At 44.7% G+C, this 16,964-nt stretch overlaps 1 protein-coding gene across 10 annotated transcripts in view; it reads left to right on the plus strand.

Annotated features, from left to right (window-relative positions):
• The window catches only part of ELMO1 (engulfment and cell motility 1), a 581,070-nt gene that overhangs the window by 516,705 nt on the left and 47,401 nt on the right, over positions 1-16,964 (plus strand). For all 10 annotated transcript variants that reach the window (XM_021079237.1, XM_021079238.1, XM_021079236.1 and 7 more), the window contains one exon: positions 16,240-16,403. In XM_021079237.1, the coding sequence (XP_020934896.1) occupies positions 16,240-16,403 (164 nt within the window). The remainder of the gene's footprint in view (positions 1-16,239; positions 16,404-16,964) is intronic.

A 16,964-nucleotide genomic window follows, 5' to 3' on the forward strand; every position in this document is an offset into this window, starting at 1 on the left:
AGGCAGAGTCCTAGTTCAGCAGAAAAAAAAAAAAATGCTGTGATAGATTAGTCATGTCTGCCATTGACATGAGGAGAGAGGAGTGATGGCATATAGTCTGTATAATTGCCATCTATGCTATTTCTTCCAAAGGACCCATCAGTAAGGGAGGAAAGCACATTCAGGTGAAAGCATAGCAAGCCCAGTGGACTTCTGGAAGCTGTGGCAATAGCTGCCTTCATCCAGCTGAGAGAGATATAGTAAATGGGTGGAAAGAAGAGATATTGAATAGAAAAACACAGAAAGCAATTGCAGATCTTCCCTGAGTGCACTGGCTCCAAACCACCAAACAATTGTCAAGATCATGCAGAATCAGGGCACTTTGGGCCGTTTTAATTGTCTGAGCTTTGTGGCCAGGGTGGTTGACAGGTTCTCCTTTAAAGATAATAAATGGCTCACAATTACTTTAGTTTGGAAAGTGCTCTTCTGCTCTGGGATGCTGTAATAACCAGCCATGGAAAAAAAGAAAAGGCCTGGGGATTTATGAGGTGTCCCAATTTACAACCATCTGGGAGAAATACAGCGGGACGTTGGTATAGCAGCATGTTAACCAGAGTTAATCTATCATTGCTGCTGTCCTACACCCCTCTTTCCCTCTGCTTAAAACTATCACAGGGATTTGACCCCAGCCTTCACAAAGATGGGTCAGAAATCATTTTGTTTTGCATGTAACTCAGAAATACAGACAAGTTGACCTTCAGCTTACTAGATGGAGGGGGAAATTTCCCAGGTATGAGAAATTTTGACGTCCACTAGTGATAAAAAGACAAATGAGGTATAGTCTCTTCCTTCAGAGGGCTCAAGGTCCTACTGGGAGATACAGGAAATATATAACTTCAGTACACTCTGAGAAATGTAGTCCTTGAAGTGACTGGGCAGGAATAGAACTATATTTGCGTGCACAAACACCCATAGTGTGCCAAATCATCACTTTGCTTCCCCTGCCAAATTATACTGGTAACTCCAACCCACAGTAGCACTCATTGAGGTTCCCTCTCATTATTTGTTAACACGCCTCCCTCCCCCAACTGCCTTTGAGTTTTGCAAGGATGAACATGGGACCTGGTTCTTTGTGTTGCCAGCACTTCAGCCAGGGATATTAGATGCTTAATACATGTTAGCTGAGCTAATACAGAACTGAAGATATACAGCAGACTCTTGAATTATGTGGGAGTTAGAGGACCAGCCCCTTGTGCAGGAAAAAATCCACGTGCAGCTTAATAGTCGGCCCTCCATTTGGGCTGTTCCTTCCTCTCTGTGGCTCCACATGTGAGGATTAAACCAACTCCAGATCGTGTAATGCTGTAGTACTTAACTATGGAAAAAAATTCACAAGTCGGTGGACCCGAGCCGTTCAAACTCATGTTGTGCAAGGGTCAGTTGTACTTCTAAAGCTTCTAATGCAATACCAGAAATTGACAACATATTAGACAAAATGTAGAAAATCAAAACATATTTACTCTCAAGATGTTTCCTTGATGATTCGGCTGAATATATTTGGAAATTAAAATGCGTACCATAGTGTTTTGAATTTCTCAACAAAGAGTGGTCCACTTATCATAGTGTTAACTATAGAAATAAACATTCTATATAACATTTAATTAAAACCGCAAAAGCACAAAAATGCTACATGTTATTTATAGATACAGGCATGTATAGAATTATAAAATGTCTTACAGGAAGAATATATCTCTGGCAAGAGTTTAATGAGGAAAGGACTTTTAGCCATACTTATAGCATTTTTTATCTTTTAAAAAAAGACATCTAAAACAAAAAAGGCAAAATGTTGACTTAAGTAAGATTAGCATAATGGATGATTATCTGCTGTATTTTTTTGTTTGAAATATTTCATAATTTTAAAGCTTTAAACTTATAAATGAAGTAGAAATTGGCAGAACACTATAAGTCAACTATAATGGAAAAAATAAAAATCATTAAAAATTAAAAATAATAACTTTTAATGAAATAAAACCAGTATGTGGGGGAAAAAAATATCACCCCATTCATTTTATGAGTACTGAAAAGGGGAAAGTATTTGGAGAAGGGTGGCCAGAATAGTCCTTCTCCGTTTGTCACAGAGTTTAGACCAACAGGCTGGGTTCAATTTTAAGTCCCACTGCCTGGCCATCCCCCCGCCCAGTCTGTCTGCTGAGGGGCACCAGCAACCCTTTTATTTTGGTGGCACTGTCCCTCCAGAGTGAGTGACTTGCTGAAGCAGTGATTCCAATGTCCTCTGAGGTTGGCAGCCTCCTTGCCTGGTGGCAGAGCTAGTTTATAGAAGCCAGACCCTGCCTCTTCCACCCTGTATTCCCTGTGGTCTTGCCTGAGGAGTATGCTTATGAAAAGTTTATTAAATCTCCCTTCTATTTGTCAGTATTTAACAGCTCATGCAAAGCATGCTGGGAGAGCCAAACATGTGAGGCTTCAGGTTTCACCCTCCATGGGAGACAGTAGACATTGCATTTATTTCTTAATGGTGACTCATTTTAGGGTAGTCTGAGGCTGATTTATCTGTGCACATTGATATGTTTTCTGTCTATTTCCATTTAGCTCATTCATGCACTCTACAAATATTTTGAATCTCATACTGGACACTGGACACTCCAAGATGAATTGGGTAAAATCCCACCATCCCTAGAGGTTGAGATACGTGGGGTGGGGGACATGAACAAGTGAGCAGACAGTTACCATTCACTGCTTTTCTTCATGTCTTATGAGTGAAGAAGGGCAGTGAGCGGATCTCAGATTTGTTGGTAAACAGCCTATAACGCCATTTATCCACTAACAGACATAGAGAGTTAGTTGCTTATCATTTAGCACTGTGTATTTGAGTATCATGATTGTGGACCTTAAAAAAGAAAACTCAGAGTTCCCATTGTGGTTCAGTGGTAATGAACCCAGCCAGTAATAAGGACGCGGGTTCAATCCCTGGCCTCACTCTGTGGGTTAAGGATCTGATATTTCCATGAGCTGTGGGTAGGTCATAGACATGGCTCAGATCTGGCATTGCTGTGGCTGGGGTATAGGCGGCCATTGCAGCTCCAATTCGACCCCTAGCCTGGGAACCTCCATAGGCCACAGAGCAGCCCTAAAAAGACAAAAATAGAAAAACTCCTTTTAAGCTCAGTTACTTCTTCAATGAAATCTTGGAGAGCTGCCAGGAGAAGCAATCCACTCCATCCCCACACTGCGGTCAGCCAGGGCACCCTTGGCTGCAAGAATCCATCATCTTGATAGCAGCTCTTATTTAGGAGACTGGCCCATTGGGGAGGTCATTCTTGTAACTTTCAGAATATTTGCCCAAGTCTTTGCTTTCCACACCCAAGCTTGATAAAGTAAGGCTAAGTTTGGTAAACGAGTGTTAGAAAACCAGCAGCCGCAGAATCATTAAAAATGTGTAGCCATTTTCCCCCAACCCTGTTGGAAAAGAGCTTTCAACCTTTTTTTGTGCAAGAAATCCAGCCCCATTTGTTTCTGCCTCTCTTACCACACACAGTCGTATATTTTGACTGACTTCCTTGACGTGTTGTTTATTCAAAGCTGTGGATTAAATGCCACCCCTAATGTGATTTGTGCAGACTTTGCTTGCCGGAGGCCGACATCCTCAGACACTGGTGAAAATAGCTTCCTGTTGTCTACCAGGGCCTTCAATTAGCTAACCAGCAAATCTAGCCTGATTGCTGTATTAATTTGGCTCCTTGTTTCAGCGGGAAGGGGAGGCTTGGTCACATGATGTTTGCCTCTTGATCTTTCTCTCCTCAAGGGCGGGATACAGAGGGAAGGCAGTGATCCCAAATGTTACCTTGTCTTTCTCCCCTTATGAACTGGCTTCCTGTGGAAGCTGAAGACAGTGAGAAGGAGGTTATCCATTGTTCATCAACAAACCCAGCACTAATTGATTTTAAGATCAATGGTTGGTTGAAAGGTTTATTTTTCTTTACTGGCTATAAAGATGCCTGAAACCTTAAATTAAAATACCTCCTCATGGGGAGCAGGGCAGCTCTTAGTGCCTGTGTCTTAGTCTTTGGAATGTGAAGTCACCCAGGCAGCACCGGAGCGGAACCACGGCTCTGGCCTTTGAATAAGGAGTCATTTGGGGGGCTAATGGCCAAGACCTCAGAGCTCTCGGTTTGGATTATGATCAGATTCTTGGGATGCTGGAGGCTGCCTGGACATCATACCCTCTGCCATTCGATTCTTATTTTATTAGTCGCTAAAACCAGGGGACGTCCTGAGCAAGGAAACAGCACTGCCAAGCAGCCAGCTCCCTTTCTAACTGCTCCGCTGGCATCTGCTTTGCTCTCAGGGTGAGTCTGAAAAGTCATCATTCATAGTCTCTCTAATAATAGTCCTCGGCCAGGTTCCCCAGGACCCACTGGACGCTGCCAACCACAGGCTTGCTCTCTCAAGGTTGCCATGCAGACCACTGTCCTGGATCTGGGAACACTGATGCTGATTGCTGCCCAGGGCATTGCAGGCTTATTGGGAAGATGGGGGCTGCCCTTATTAAAAGTGGTCCCTAAGCAGCACCTGATCCACGTAGGCAGCTGAATGTGGCTGCCTTGGTGAGAAACAGCCCAGGACAACTGGCCTGGCCCCCAAGTGGAGGTGGCTTCTGAGGGATCTGCCCAGGCATGCTCAGAGCAGACACAGTCCCCTGACTGTCTCTCTGACTGTCCCAGGTGAGAGCATACAGCCTGTCTCCACTGTAGCTGGTATCTGAAGGGCACCCCTCGGAGAACTGAGGGTGGTGACAAGCTGAGGTCTGTAAGTAGTGTTGGTGTTTCCAAGCGAAGATTGCATGTCCCTTTCAGGAATGGCAATCATCACGGCTCCCTCCTACCTTCTTATACCTCCTCACTTAGACCAGCAGCCCTCCACCCCCACTGCATATTAGTGCCCCTGCGTGGGGTGGGGAGGGCTTTGGAGAGCATGACCAGGGTCCCGAACCCATTCCAGACCAGATCAGTCTGAAACTCTGGCAGGGGGATGGGTGGGGTGGAAGGCCAGGCAAAGAGACCTTTTAAATTTTCCTGTAGACTAAAGGTTGAGAATTAATGGATTTTGAGACTACTTCTTTCTTTTAATCATTTGTTAAGTGCATTGGTCATAAATTAAGCCAATATTTTGTCCATTACTCTGATTGGATCATACAGACTCCTGAATATACAAGAGTAACCACAAAGAACACAGTCCATGGTGCTGTGTACCATCTTATGCCAAGAGGACAAGTGGTCCTCCATGGCCTTTGTGGGGAGGGCAGCAAGTCAGATGAATTTATAGAATTGGAGAGTGAGCAGATATTAGAAGGAGGTCATTAGTCACAATGGCGGAAGGAAGAACACAAATGAAGGCCCGGGGTGAAGTTCAAGGCACTGAAAGGATCCGTGTGGCTAGATCATGGGATGCAAAGGGTGGTGCCAAGTAGGAGGCTTCAGCTGATAGAGCGGGAGGCAACCAGGAGGGCTCACGTGTTCACACCAGAGGAGCTGGTCTTCACCTACCGGCCGTGCTCAACCAGGCAAACAGTGTGATCAGATGTGCATTCTGGACATCAGCCTCTGGGAGGAGGGGCTGGGCTGGAAGGGACAGAGTTGAAGTCAGAGGTTAATGGGGACAGGTAAGGGGGGCAGGGTGCCAGGGATGGGTCAGTGAGAATGATGAGAATAGCAAGAATGGCTGCATGAAGTAGAGGAAAGGAGCAGATAGAGGTGAGTTCATGAGGTGAGTGAACACCTGAAAACTATAATCTCCAGAGGCAAATGCCCAACTTTCATGAACATTCAGTTTCCCAAACCAGTAGTTCCATTACTTTGATCCCTGCTACCTAGTTTTTCATCATTCACCAAAGACGTAATGTCACTAGAACTGCATTACGGACCTGCTACATGGCGCCCTGAGAACAGGCCTTGGCTGTCAGCAGGTTGCATCCCGGACTCTAACTTGGGAGAAGTAGAACCCATGGAAGGCTCCAGGCTGCAGTGAACTGTTGTTTTTCTCAGCTCTTAGGTACATATCTTGGCTTTTGAAATGTTGCATAACAAACCCAATTTGTCTTTTTATTTTTTTTAATTTTTATTACAGTATAGTTAATTTACAATGTTCCTTCGATTTCTGCTATACAGCAAAGTTTTATAATTTTTAAAAATGTTTACAAACCTAATATTTACTAGGTTTGGAAATACCATCTTAGAGAGGAACAGTTACGGGGACCTCCCTGCCCACGACACACATAGCACTGGCCTTTCACTCTGAATCAGGTCATCATCACCCCTTCAGATGGATGCCCTCAGGAGCTCAGAGCCCAGAGGGCTCTAAGAGACCCACTGGAGCAGCAGAAGCAGGGAGAAGTTAAATACCTCGTGGTTCTTAGGATTACTACATGCCAGGATTAGATCATGTCCTCTGGGAAGTTCAGAGGCATTTCTTTGCATTTATTAATGAATAAAATTGTGTAAATGTGTATGGTATAATTGAGGACATATGAAATTGAGAGGGGCTGGAGGTGGAACACCAACCAAGCTGACCCTCAGATTTTAGAACAGCTTCTGTTCATTGATACTAAGCCTGACCCCAAGGGGCCCCGGCAGGAGAGAGCACTGGTCAAACCCCAGTGGGAAGTGTGGCAGGAGGAAGCAAGGAGGGGCCAGAGTATCTTCCAGTCCTTGCAACTGTTCAGGGGAGAGTTGAGAACACTGGTTGTTTGGTTGGTTGGTTGGTTGGTTGGTTCATTGTGTGTGTTTTTCTTTGTTGGTTTGTTTGTTTGTTTAAAAAAAAAAAGAAACTCTTTAATCTGTCTGGATCAGTTCTGTTCAAATCAACCTAAATATAATCTTGAATTGCCCTCCGCATGTTAACTGTCACACACCCCCATACCACCACCAAGCTGTCGTGTTGTCCTGTGGTTATTTACTTGAAGTCTGACAGGTATAATGTATTGGAGTAAGTGCTGTGTATCTTCTAATCCTAACTAAGGATACTCACCTCCACTTTATAGACAAGGAAACAGAGTCAGAGAAGCTGGAGCAATTGCCCAGCTAAGTGAGTGATGGAGGCAGACATTGAAATGAGCGCTGCCTGACTCTAAAGCCAAACATTTTTCCTCTGTACCGCCACCTGCTGACCAAACCATGACCTGTCTCATCAAGTCAGGTTTTATGGGAACACAGCCATGCCCACTGCAGCCACTTTCACGCCACCAGAGCAGAGCTGAGGAGTTACAACAGACACGGTATGGCCCACAAAGCTTAAAATAGTTATTATCTGGCCCTCAAGAGAAGTTTGCCTACCTCTGCTCTATGCCACACTGCCCCAGATAAATACAGAAAATTTAAATGCAGCTCCCTCAGCCCAGACAGCAGTTTTATTTTTTTCCTTTCCTTCATTGAGTACACTTGACTATACTCAGCAAAAACTCTTGTTCTTATGGACTGGCTTAGGCAGTCCACTCCCCAGCTGGGGCAAAACCACAGCGTAAAACCAACTTTAGCTCACAGAAGCTGTCCTAATTTTAAAGCCTGCGGACAGGGGAGGATCAACAGCCGACATCTGGGTGAATAATTGTCCCTGCCATGTAAATCACCAGCTTTTACCTTAACTTCTCATACTTTTTCTGAGCAAAGCCACTTCTTCCCACATTCTAACCTGGGAGGGTCACCCCCTAAAGTGACCCGCCCCCCAGTCTCCAGGAAGTTATCCTGCCTACACATGAGTACTTGGGGTCTTCCTGCCCACAGACCCCACTCCAGGCATAATCCTTCCAAATCTGGGGTCCTCGCAAGGCTTCTGTCATTTTGTGTTGTATAAAGGAAGTTTCTAATGGGGTTCCTGTCGTGGCTCAGCAAAAACAAATCTGACTAGCATCCCTGAGGATGAAGGTTCAATCCCTGGCCCAGCACAGTGAGTTAAGGATCCAGCATTGCTGTGAGCTGTGGCGTAGGTCACAGACACAGCTCAGATCCTGTGTTGCTGTGGCTGTGGTGTAGGCCCATGGCTACGGCTCCCATTTGACCCCTAGCCTCTGTGTGCTAAGGGTGCGGTCCTACAAAGACCAAAAAAAAAAAAAAAAAAAAAAAAAAGACATTTCTAGGAAGAAAAATAGTCCTGTCCTAAAGCCCAGCAGTGAAAACTCTCCCCCACCAATTATTTTAAAGCTGGGCTGTGTTGGCATCTGTCTTTCCTGAGACAACCTTTTCTCTTCATTATGAAGATAAGTCTATTTAATGAGGACACCACTGGTTGGGAAAATGTACTTTTTGTAAGCGCTGACCCCCACCCCCCTTCAAGGCTATACTGCTGTGACTTCTCCAGAAACCCTCCACTTGGCTTCAGATCAGCCCTGGAAGGAAGCCCTGAATGACCTCTGGAACCCTGAGACCCCATCTCAAAGCCATAGGCATTATTCTTTAGGCTGTGTGAAAGCGCTCTTTGAAAACCATGTTAAAAGTCTTACAATTCTGTTAAGAATGAGTTTGTTTAAGTCTGCAGATGAAAGGGAGGAGCCTAAGAATCTTCGGTCTTGATCATTATCAATCATTATCACAGTCTGGAAGAGACTCTATTAAGTGCCATGGGCCATAATACAAGTAAGAAACAAGTGCCGGCTCTCCAGGGACTTACAGATGGTACACCAGTCACTAACTTAACTGCTGTTAGAGTGATAGGACAAGAATTGCTGTGGAAGCCCCAGTAAAGGCTCAGAAGTGGTGCTGGGTGTCTGCTCAGATCAAAGGAGGCATCAGAACCACCTGGAGGGGCTGTTGAAACCCTGACTCTCAGGCCCACTCCTGGAGTTTCTGATTCAGTGGGTCTGGGGTGGGCTGGAGCAATTGAATTTCTAGCCAGTTCCCAGAGGGCACAGATGTGGCCTGGGAATAGCCCATCAAGTATATTTTTAGCAGGAGACACCTCTGACATAATTTCTCTCTCGGAAGGGAAGGGAACTCACATTTGTTGTGAATCTTGTATGTTCCTTTTCCTGTATCAGGTGCTCCACATGTAATATCTTGTTTAGGTTTTACAACCACCCTGTGAACTCTGTACTATTACTTTCCCTTTACAGTGAGCAAAGGAAGGCTTAAGAAGAGGAACACGAGTTTGAAAAACATCTACAGTGTACCACAAAGGGTATTAGGCTTTATCTCATTAATAATAACCTGATGAGTCCTAAACGATTCGTTCTCTGAGTTTATAGATAAGGGAAATGAGCCTGGGAGGGATGGAGTGTCTTGAGATCGTCCACGGCCTGGCTTCAAAATCGGGTTTGTTGATCCCTAAAGGCTGTGGACCTCTCCTGCAACCGGTACCCCTGTGTTTGCCAAACACTGTTAGCGTGGACTCCAAAAGCATCTTTTCTGTATGTCTGAAGCATATGCTGCCTGCCTCCTGCCTTTGCTCTTGCTGGTCCCTCTGCCTGGACCCCCTTTCCTCTCCTTCCCCTCCTAACCTCCATTCACCCTTCAAGTCCCAGCAACAATTTTGTCTCAGCCATGTAGACTTTGCTGTCTTCCTTCCTTTCCCCAACTGGACCAGGAATAAAGATTCCTTTGTCTGTGTCCCAACATACTTTATATTATGTATTCCATCATACCCCCCCAAAAAAAATCCTCTAGTGATTTATCACTAGCCGCAGAAGAAAATATCCAAATTTTTCATCTTGGCCCAGCAAAGCCCTACCTCGCAGCCCCACCTCGTTTCTCCAACTAAACGAATCCGCCATCCTCTCTTCTCCACCCAGAGCTCCTCCCTCCGAGCCTTGGCTTGTGCTGGTTCTTCCACTAAGACAGACTCCTTCCCTGCATCTTATCATGCCTACATCCTTTCTCTCCTTCAGTCCCAGCCCAAGTCCCTGTGCTGCACCCTCAGCCCTCTGGCACTTGAGGGGGACTTGGAAAATATTTGGGGAATGAACACCTTGCCCTTGCTCCACCGTGACACCACTTCCTCTCTCGAGGGAGGCAGGTGTGTGCAAGTCTTTCATTTTCTTGGACCGGGAGCTCATTCAGCGCACACACTCATGCACAGTGTCTTGCACATTGTAGGTACTCAAAAACAGTTGCTGAGTGAATAGATGAATGATGCTAGATAAAGGTGTGCCTCTAAAGGCAGGGTCCAAGAGGGGATGGGACCAGGAGCATGGAGGCTCCAGGGATCAGGAGCACCTTTCAATTAACAACGACAAAACCAGAGCACCCGTAGACCACCAGACAATTTGATTCCATTCAGGGATCCCCAGCACTTACACCTTTAAGCCAGTCTTCGAAAGAGCCAAAAGGTGTTCTCCATTTGATGTACAGGTGTCCTGTGGGACCCCTACCTCTTTTCTAACATGTGACACTATTCTTAACATGTGCTGGGAAAATTGTAGAAACACATCACAGGCATGGTTCAGACCTTGATTAAAGAATCAGTCAATACCAAATGCAGATTCAAAGAGCATGTTTTCTTTGATGTCCATTGCGAAGCCCATGTTGTGATGGAGAATTTTTAAGTTCATTGATTTGCTGATTCCTCTGCAGCACCGTCTGTGGGTTTTTCAATGATTAAAGGCATGATATTTTCCAAAAAAGACAGAGTTAAGAATGGTGGTTGTGAGTGTCTTGATTTAAATTGCACACATAGAGCATTAACAGAGAGTTTATGCCATTAATTCTAGTCTTTATGGAAGCTACATTGTAAAGGAATACAAGACTATTTGACTTAACTGCTTTGTCCCTTCCTAAAAAAAATGACATCCATCACTGGGGTCATTGTCCTTGGCACACAGAGTGACTGTAGAGCAAAAGTCAATGGTAGGATGTGGTACATGTATGCAATAGAATATTATTCAGCCATAAAAGAATGAAATAATGCCATTTGCAGCATTATGGACCTAGAGCTTGTCATACTAAGTGAAGTTAGGCAGTGAAAGACCAATATCATATGATATCATTTACATGTGGAATATAAAAAAGGATATAAATGAACTTATTTGCAGAACAGAAACAGACTCACAGACTTTGAAAAACTTACAGTTACCAAAGGGGACAGGTGAGGGAGTATTGACTGGGGTTTGGGACTGGCATATGCACACTGAGGTATATGAAACGATTGACCAATGAGGACCTAATTGTAGCACAAGGATAATCCATGTGGTATTCTGTGATAATCCATGTGGGAGAAGAATCTGAAAGAGAATGGATGTGTACATGAGTAACTGAACCACTTTGTTGTACAGCAGAAAGTATCGCAACATTGTAAATCAACTATACTTCAATACAACTTTTAAAAATGGGGGGAAAAAAGTCCATGGTCATCAGTGCCAAGCAAACCTGTGAAGGGAGAGCAAAACCAGTCTTGGCTGCACCGACCTGTTTCCTGCTATGTTCCTGCCATTTGCATCCCGCGCCCTGGGACCAGTACCCTCGAGACCTCTTCTTCCTATACTCCTCAACCTACTCTTAAGAAATGGGCTGTATTTTCTTCCAACTGAAGTGTGAGTGATTGTTGGGAATTTAAAGTATTTTTCCACTTACGGATGCTTACATCTAGTGGGGATCAAAGTCTTAAGTTAGAGAAATGGAACTCTAGCAGGGGATTTCAAGCATAAGCCATAAGTAGGAGCTGAAGAGTTTTCTATGCTTACATAAGGGATTATCCTTTCCATGAAAAAGTACAACCGTGAGCATATACATGAAGCTAAGTTTTTTTTTGTTTTTTGTTTTTTTTGTCTTTTTACCATTTCTTGGGCCGCTCTCACGGCGTATGGAGGTTCCCAGGCTAGGGGTCGAATCGGAGCTGTAGCTGCCAGCCTACGCCAGAGCCACAGCAACGCTGGATCTGAGCCACGTCTGCGACCTACACCACAGCTCATGGCAACGCCGGATCCTTAACCCACTGAACAAGGCCAGGGATCGAACCCGCAACCTCATGGTTTCTAGTCGGATTCGTTAACCACTGCGCCACAGTGGGAACTCTGTGAAGCTGATTTTTTTAAAGTTACACTTTGTTGTTTCTATTCAGTTTCCTTATTTCTCTCCAGTCTGGGCCACCTCAGCCACATAAGCTGGTACTCCTTTTCGAATTCATTGTACATATGCATTAGGATCTTTGGTTGCAAGTGGCAAGAATCCCATTCAAAGCATTTTAAGAAAATAAAAAAGGGTTGGGGTTCCCATGATGGTTCAGTGGTAACAAACACAACGAGTATCCATGAGGATGCGGGTTCGATCCCTGGCCTTGGTCAATGGGTTAAGGATCCTACATTGCTGTGGCTGTGGCTGGCAGCTGTAGCTGCGATTTGACGCCTAGCCTGGGAACTTCCATATGCTGCTGGTGCAGCCCTAAAAAAGGCTTATGAAACCAAACCACCAAATGTCAGGGTTGAACTGATTTTATGGTTGAATATGGCTTCACTACTATTAACACATCTCTCTTGTACACACACACACACACACACACACACACACTTCTCTCTATCTTTGGTCTGATTCTACTAGCAGGGACAGTCTTACAGGTCTCAATTTGTGAGGAAAGAGTATGCTTCAGCTCTGCCTCAAGTCAGGTCATGAGTCTGGGCAGGATGCTGATTGGTCAGTTCATGATGCATGCCCACCTACCAGCATGATTGCTGTGTCTAGGCTCATGTAGGGGCTGGCATCTCTGAGAGCCCCTTAAAAAACACCTGATGTAGGGGAATCACCTGGCCCTCTGAGCTTTGGTTTTCTTGTCTATAAAATGAGAGAAGTGGAGATATCTCTAAAACTCTCCTTTAAAATCAGCTTTAAACCTGATTCTATTTTAAAATTGCTTCTTCATTTTGGTATTCTAAACGCTGTCTCTTTGTCTCTCTTACATGTCCTGCCTTCCAGCAGAAGGTCAGATAATATTGAGAGATGGTAATTATCTCCTTGGCTCAATTCTGAGTTTCTCTACATGGAGAAAGGGGCAGATCCTGTGGTGCCTCTCACATTAAACTGCAAAGCATTATAATTCAGCTTTGACCAAATGTAACCACTATCTAGACTGCTTGATGTGAGATGGTCACAATTTCAAAATTTGCCAAAGATCCCAAATTTAGCATTTTGCCTGAGTGAAAAAAGAAGCAGGTCAAGTGGAAGGTCAACTGGAAAATGTCCTCTATGCTGTTGCCTTGGGGGCATGAAACAGTGTTTAGGTAACTGGTTCTAGTTCAGATGCCGCCCCGGTTCCAAGCAGCTGAGGTGTGGTAGCTTCCAGATTATTCACCCATTTCCACACCAAGGAACGACCTTTCTTCTTGTAAAATCCGTAATAAATGCCTTTCCACTTGCCAACAAAGTTCATCAGCCTGTCTGCTCTGTCTCGTCCTCACTTCTGCTGTCATGAGCTTTGCCCATTCTGGCTTTCTTACTAGACCCATAGTTCACGGAAAGCAAGGTCCATATCTTATTCATCTTCAAGCTCCTAGCGCCTCACCCAGTATAGAGAGCGCTTTGTTATGCTAGCCTCACAAATAATGCTTTTCAAGTACATTTTTATTAAGAACTTCTACCAATACAGTCTGCTTTCTGGTAAGCTCATAACCAGTTGAATTGTGCTGAAGGGAGCATCCCAGCCATGGCTGTAGAAACTCCCATGACTCCAGGTCTGGAGGACAGTTGCCTTCGTGCTTCGACACCACTGTTGTTACCAACAGCCACTTCTTCACAGTGAAGCGTGGCACATAGGTCCTCTGAGAACAGTGGTGCCTACTGGATAGAGCAGATCCGTAAGTAGATGATACAGATCTGTCATCCTTCCAATTGTCTTCTATAGTTTCCCAATATTCCTGCCATTAGGTTCATTTTGTTGTGATAAGATATTACTTCCCAAACACCCCCTATGAAATGCAAATCTGTTACTTAGTAGAGGGTCTTCTTACTTTGGACATGGACTCCTAAAAGTCAGAAGTGTATAAGGACAAATGAGGGTTTATGTCACTCTCTCCCGGCCACCTATGACTCATCTTACCCTTGGCTCAGCCATGTTCAAACGATTAAAGGAAATAGCAGTTGACATGGGATCCCTGGTTGGACAAGGGCATTGCAAACCATGCATATGCAGATGACTGAAGTGTGAGGCATCCTGAGCAGAGGGGACTCATGGCTTGTGGGTTTCCTTCATGGATGTCCAGGTTTTTCTGAAGACATGTTTAGTTTTGCTACCAAAAAGGATTCACTTTCTTGTTCTGCCTCCCAGCGTCCTCTAAGACCCAAGCAGATCACTGGACACGTCTTTATGTGGACAGGACAGCTGTAGGAGAGACATATGCTTGGAGAAAGCAACCTGCACCATCAGAGAGGGGCAGTGCCATTAAACAGAGCTCAGCAAGTGCAAGTGGCTGTCAAGTGTTGGGGGGACAAAAAAGAAAAAAGAAAAGGAGTTCCCCTCATGGCTCAGTGGAAACAAATTTTACTAGCATCCATGAGGACGCAGGTTCAACCCCTGACCTCACTCAGTGGGTTAAGGATCCGGCGTTGCTCTGAGCTGTGGTGCAGGTCACAGATGCGGCTCAAATCTGGCATTGCTGTCGCTGTGGCATTGGCTGGTGGCTACAGCTCTGATTCAACCCCTAGCCTGGGAACCCCTAGCCTGGGAACCCATGCCTAAAAAGACCAAAAAAAAAGTGTTGGGACATGTCAGGTGCATAATATTTCCTGAAGTGGTGTGATTTTCCCATCACGTGGCAGTCAGGCAGGTTTGGAAGTTCTGGTTTGCTGGTCTTCCCCATGCTGTAAAATTGTTACTTATGTTACACTAACATTTCGTGAAAATGGCATTTTGGTCAGTGAGCAATTACTGAGTATCCACTGTGTGTGAACTATTGAATGAACAACTGATTAGAAGTCATAAGGAGAGTACTAAGATCACATTCATAGTGACATTATAGACGGTACCCCAGGGCTGTTCAACACCCAGTGGATGCTGTGTCCACCACACTAGTGTCATAGAATTCAACCAGATAAGTGTGACTTTGGACAAATGCTCAATTCTTCATGGTCTCTGGTTTCTTATCTTTAAAACAGTGGTAACAACACTGACTCTACTGTATTCGAAAGAGGATTAAAGAGGGGGTGAACAGCCAAGTGCCTGGCACAGAATCTACCACATAGTTGAGGCCCATTTATGATATGCTCTTATTTTTAAGTTGCAAAAGACCCCCAAAATGGGGGGGGGTGGCATAGTACATTTACAGTCCTAGATTCAAATCCCAGCTCAACCATCTGCCAATTAGTTATATCATTTTGAACTAGTTAATGTCTCAAAGCCTCGGTTTCTTCATCTGGAAATGAAATGATGATAACATCTATCTCACGGATTTGAGTGGATTAAGAGAAGGATTATACATAAAGCACCTTCCATAGTATCTGGCACATAGTAGGTATGTTATCAAAGGTAGCCACTGTTCTCAACTGTAACGGAGGATTAAAAAAAAGATGCAGTGAATTTACGTCAAGTCTCTTGGATGCTTCTGTTTTCTTCTCTCTTCCTGCTCCATATATTCTGATGAAGATGATTCCACATTAATAGAGGCGATGGTTAATTGCCTCCTTATGAGCTGGACCTGTCCTGAGCAGCAAATTACCATATTCTTTTTTCTTGAAGCTTCCAACGGGATATGTCTGTCCTAATTCAGTAGACCTCTTTTTTTAGTGCCTGGCTCAAAAAGGCAATACCGCATGCACATTTCCAAATACATCATTTGCATGAACACTCAAGCCTTAACTACTGGGAAAGCAATCTGAGAGGGGCGGGTGTGGGTATTATTTCACATTCATTTGATCCAGTGCCAGCCAAACTTCCATGGTTAATTGTGTCTCAGCAATTTTCTCCTGGAAAAAAACAATGATTGTGCAGACTTCTAGCTGTTGCTTGGACTTCTTTCGTTCTTGAGTTCACAGTGTATACAGTCACATAATATGGTGATGTCTGTATCCTTCCACCTCTCCTTCTCCATTCCCACCCCCCAAGTCAGTTCAAAGTTGGTCAATCAACCTCCTTCCTTGCGGTTCCAGTGGTACAGGAAAAAAATGGAAGCTGTACATCATGGTAGTTGACTCTTTGGAAAAACACACTCAGAGTCTGGGCTGAGAGTGCCTGTAAAGGGGATCAGGGAACTAGGAAGGGGCTCATCTGTGGAAGACTTTTCTGAATGGCAAGATCGATCCCCAGGAAAGTTATGGTCTTCCTTTCATCTCACAGGTAATGCAGGTGGTGAAGGAGCAGGTTATGAGAGCTCTTACAACCAAGCCTAGCTCCCTGGACCAGTTCAAGAGCAAACTGCAGAACCTGAGCTACACCGAGATCCTGAAAATCCGCCAGTCTGAGAGGATGAACCAGGAAGATTTCCAGTCTCGCCCAATTTTGTAAGTTACCTCTGACCTCTAGCTCCTCAAAGACTCTGACACACCATTTCTAGAATAAAGGCTATCACACAGCAGGGCTGTGGTGTGAGCTCTTGACAGAAGGGCCAACAAAAGATCTCTATTCAGTTCCTGAAGTCTCAGCAGTTCCTTGAAGTAGGCTGGGTAGGGGTAGGCTGGGGGGGGTGGTAGGGACAGATGCTGGTGGAAGGATCTAAATTAAGAAGTGACCTAGTTACTGACGAGTCCTCTCAGGATTTCAGCTGAAAAGTTTGGAAACTTTTCTAATACTTAGGGCACTTTGCCCAGTTTTGCCCATGAAGCTATAATCCATGTAGGTACCCTTGAGTGGCAAGATGTTCCGCCCCAGCCAGAGTAAGACCTACCAGTAATTAAAGCAATGGGAACACTGAAACATGGTGGGAGGGAGGGAGAGCTTGAGAGGAAGAGAAAGACCCATTTTTCTCTCTGCTCTGTTGGCTCTGCTTCGTGTCAGAACACCTCATACCCACAGGCCTAAGATGAAGAATCAGGGGGCTCCTTTTTTTTTTTTTTTAATAGGAT

This window comes from Sus scrofa, chromosome 18 (genome assembly GCF_000003025.6).
Source record: "Sus scrofa isolate TJ Tabasco breed Duroc chromosome 18, Sscrofa11.1, whole genome shotgun sequence".
Classification (NCBI taxonomy): domain Eukaryota; kingdom Metazoa; phylum Chordata; class Mammalia; order Artiodactyla; family Suidae; genus Sus; species Sus scrofa.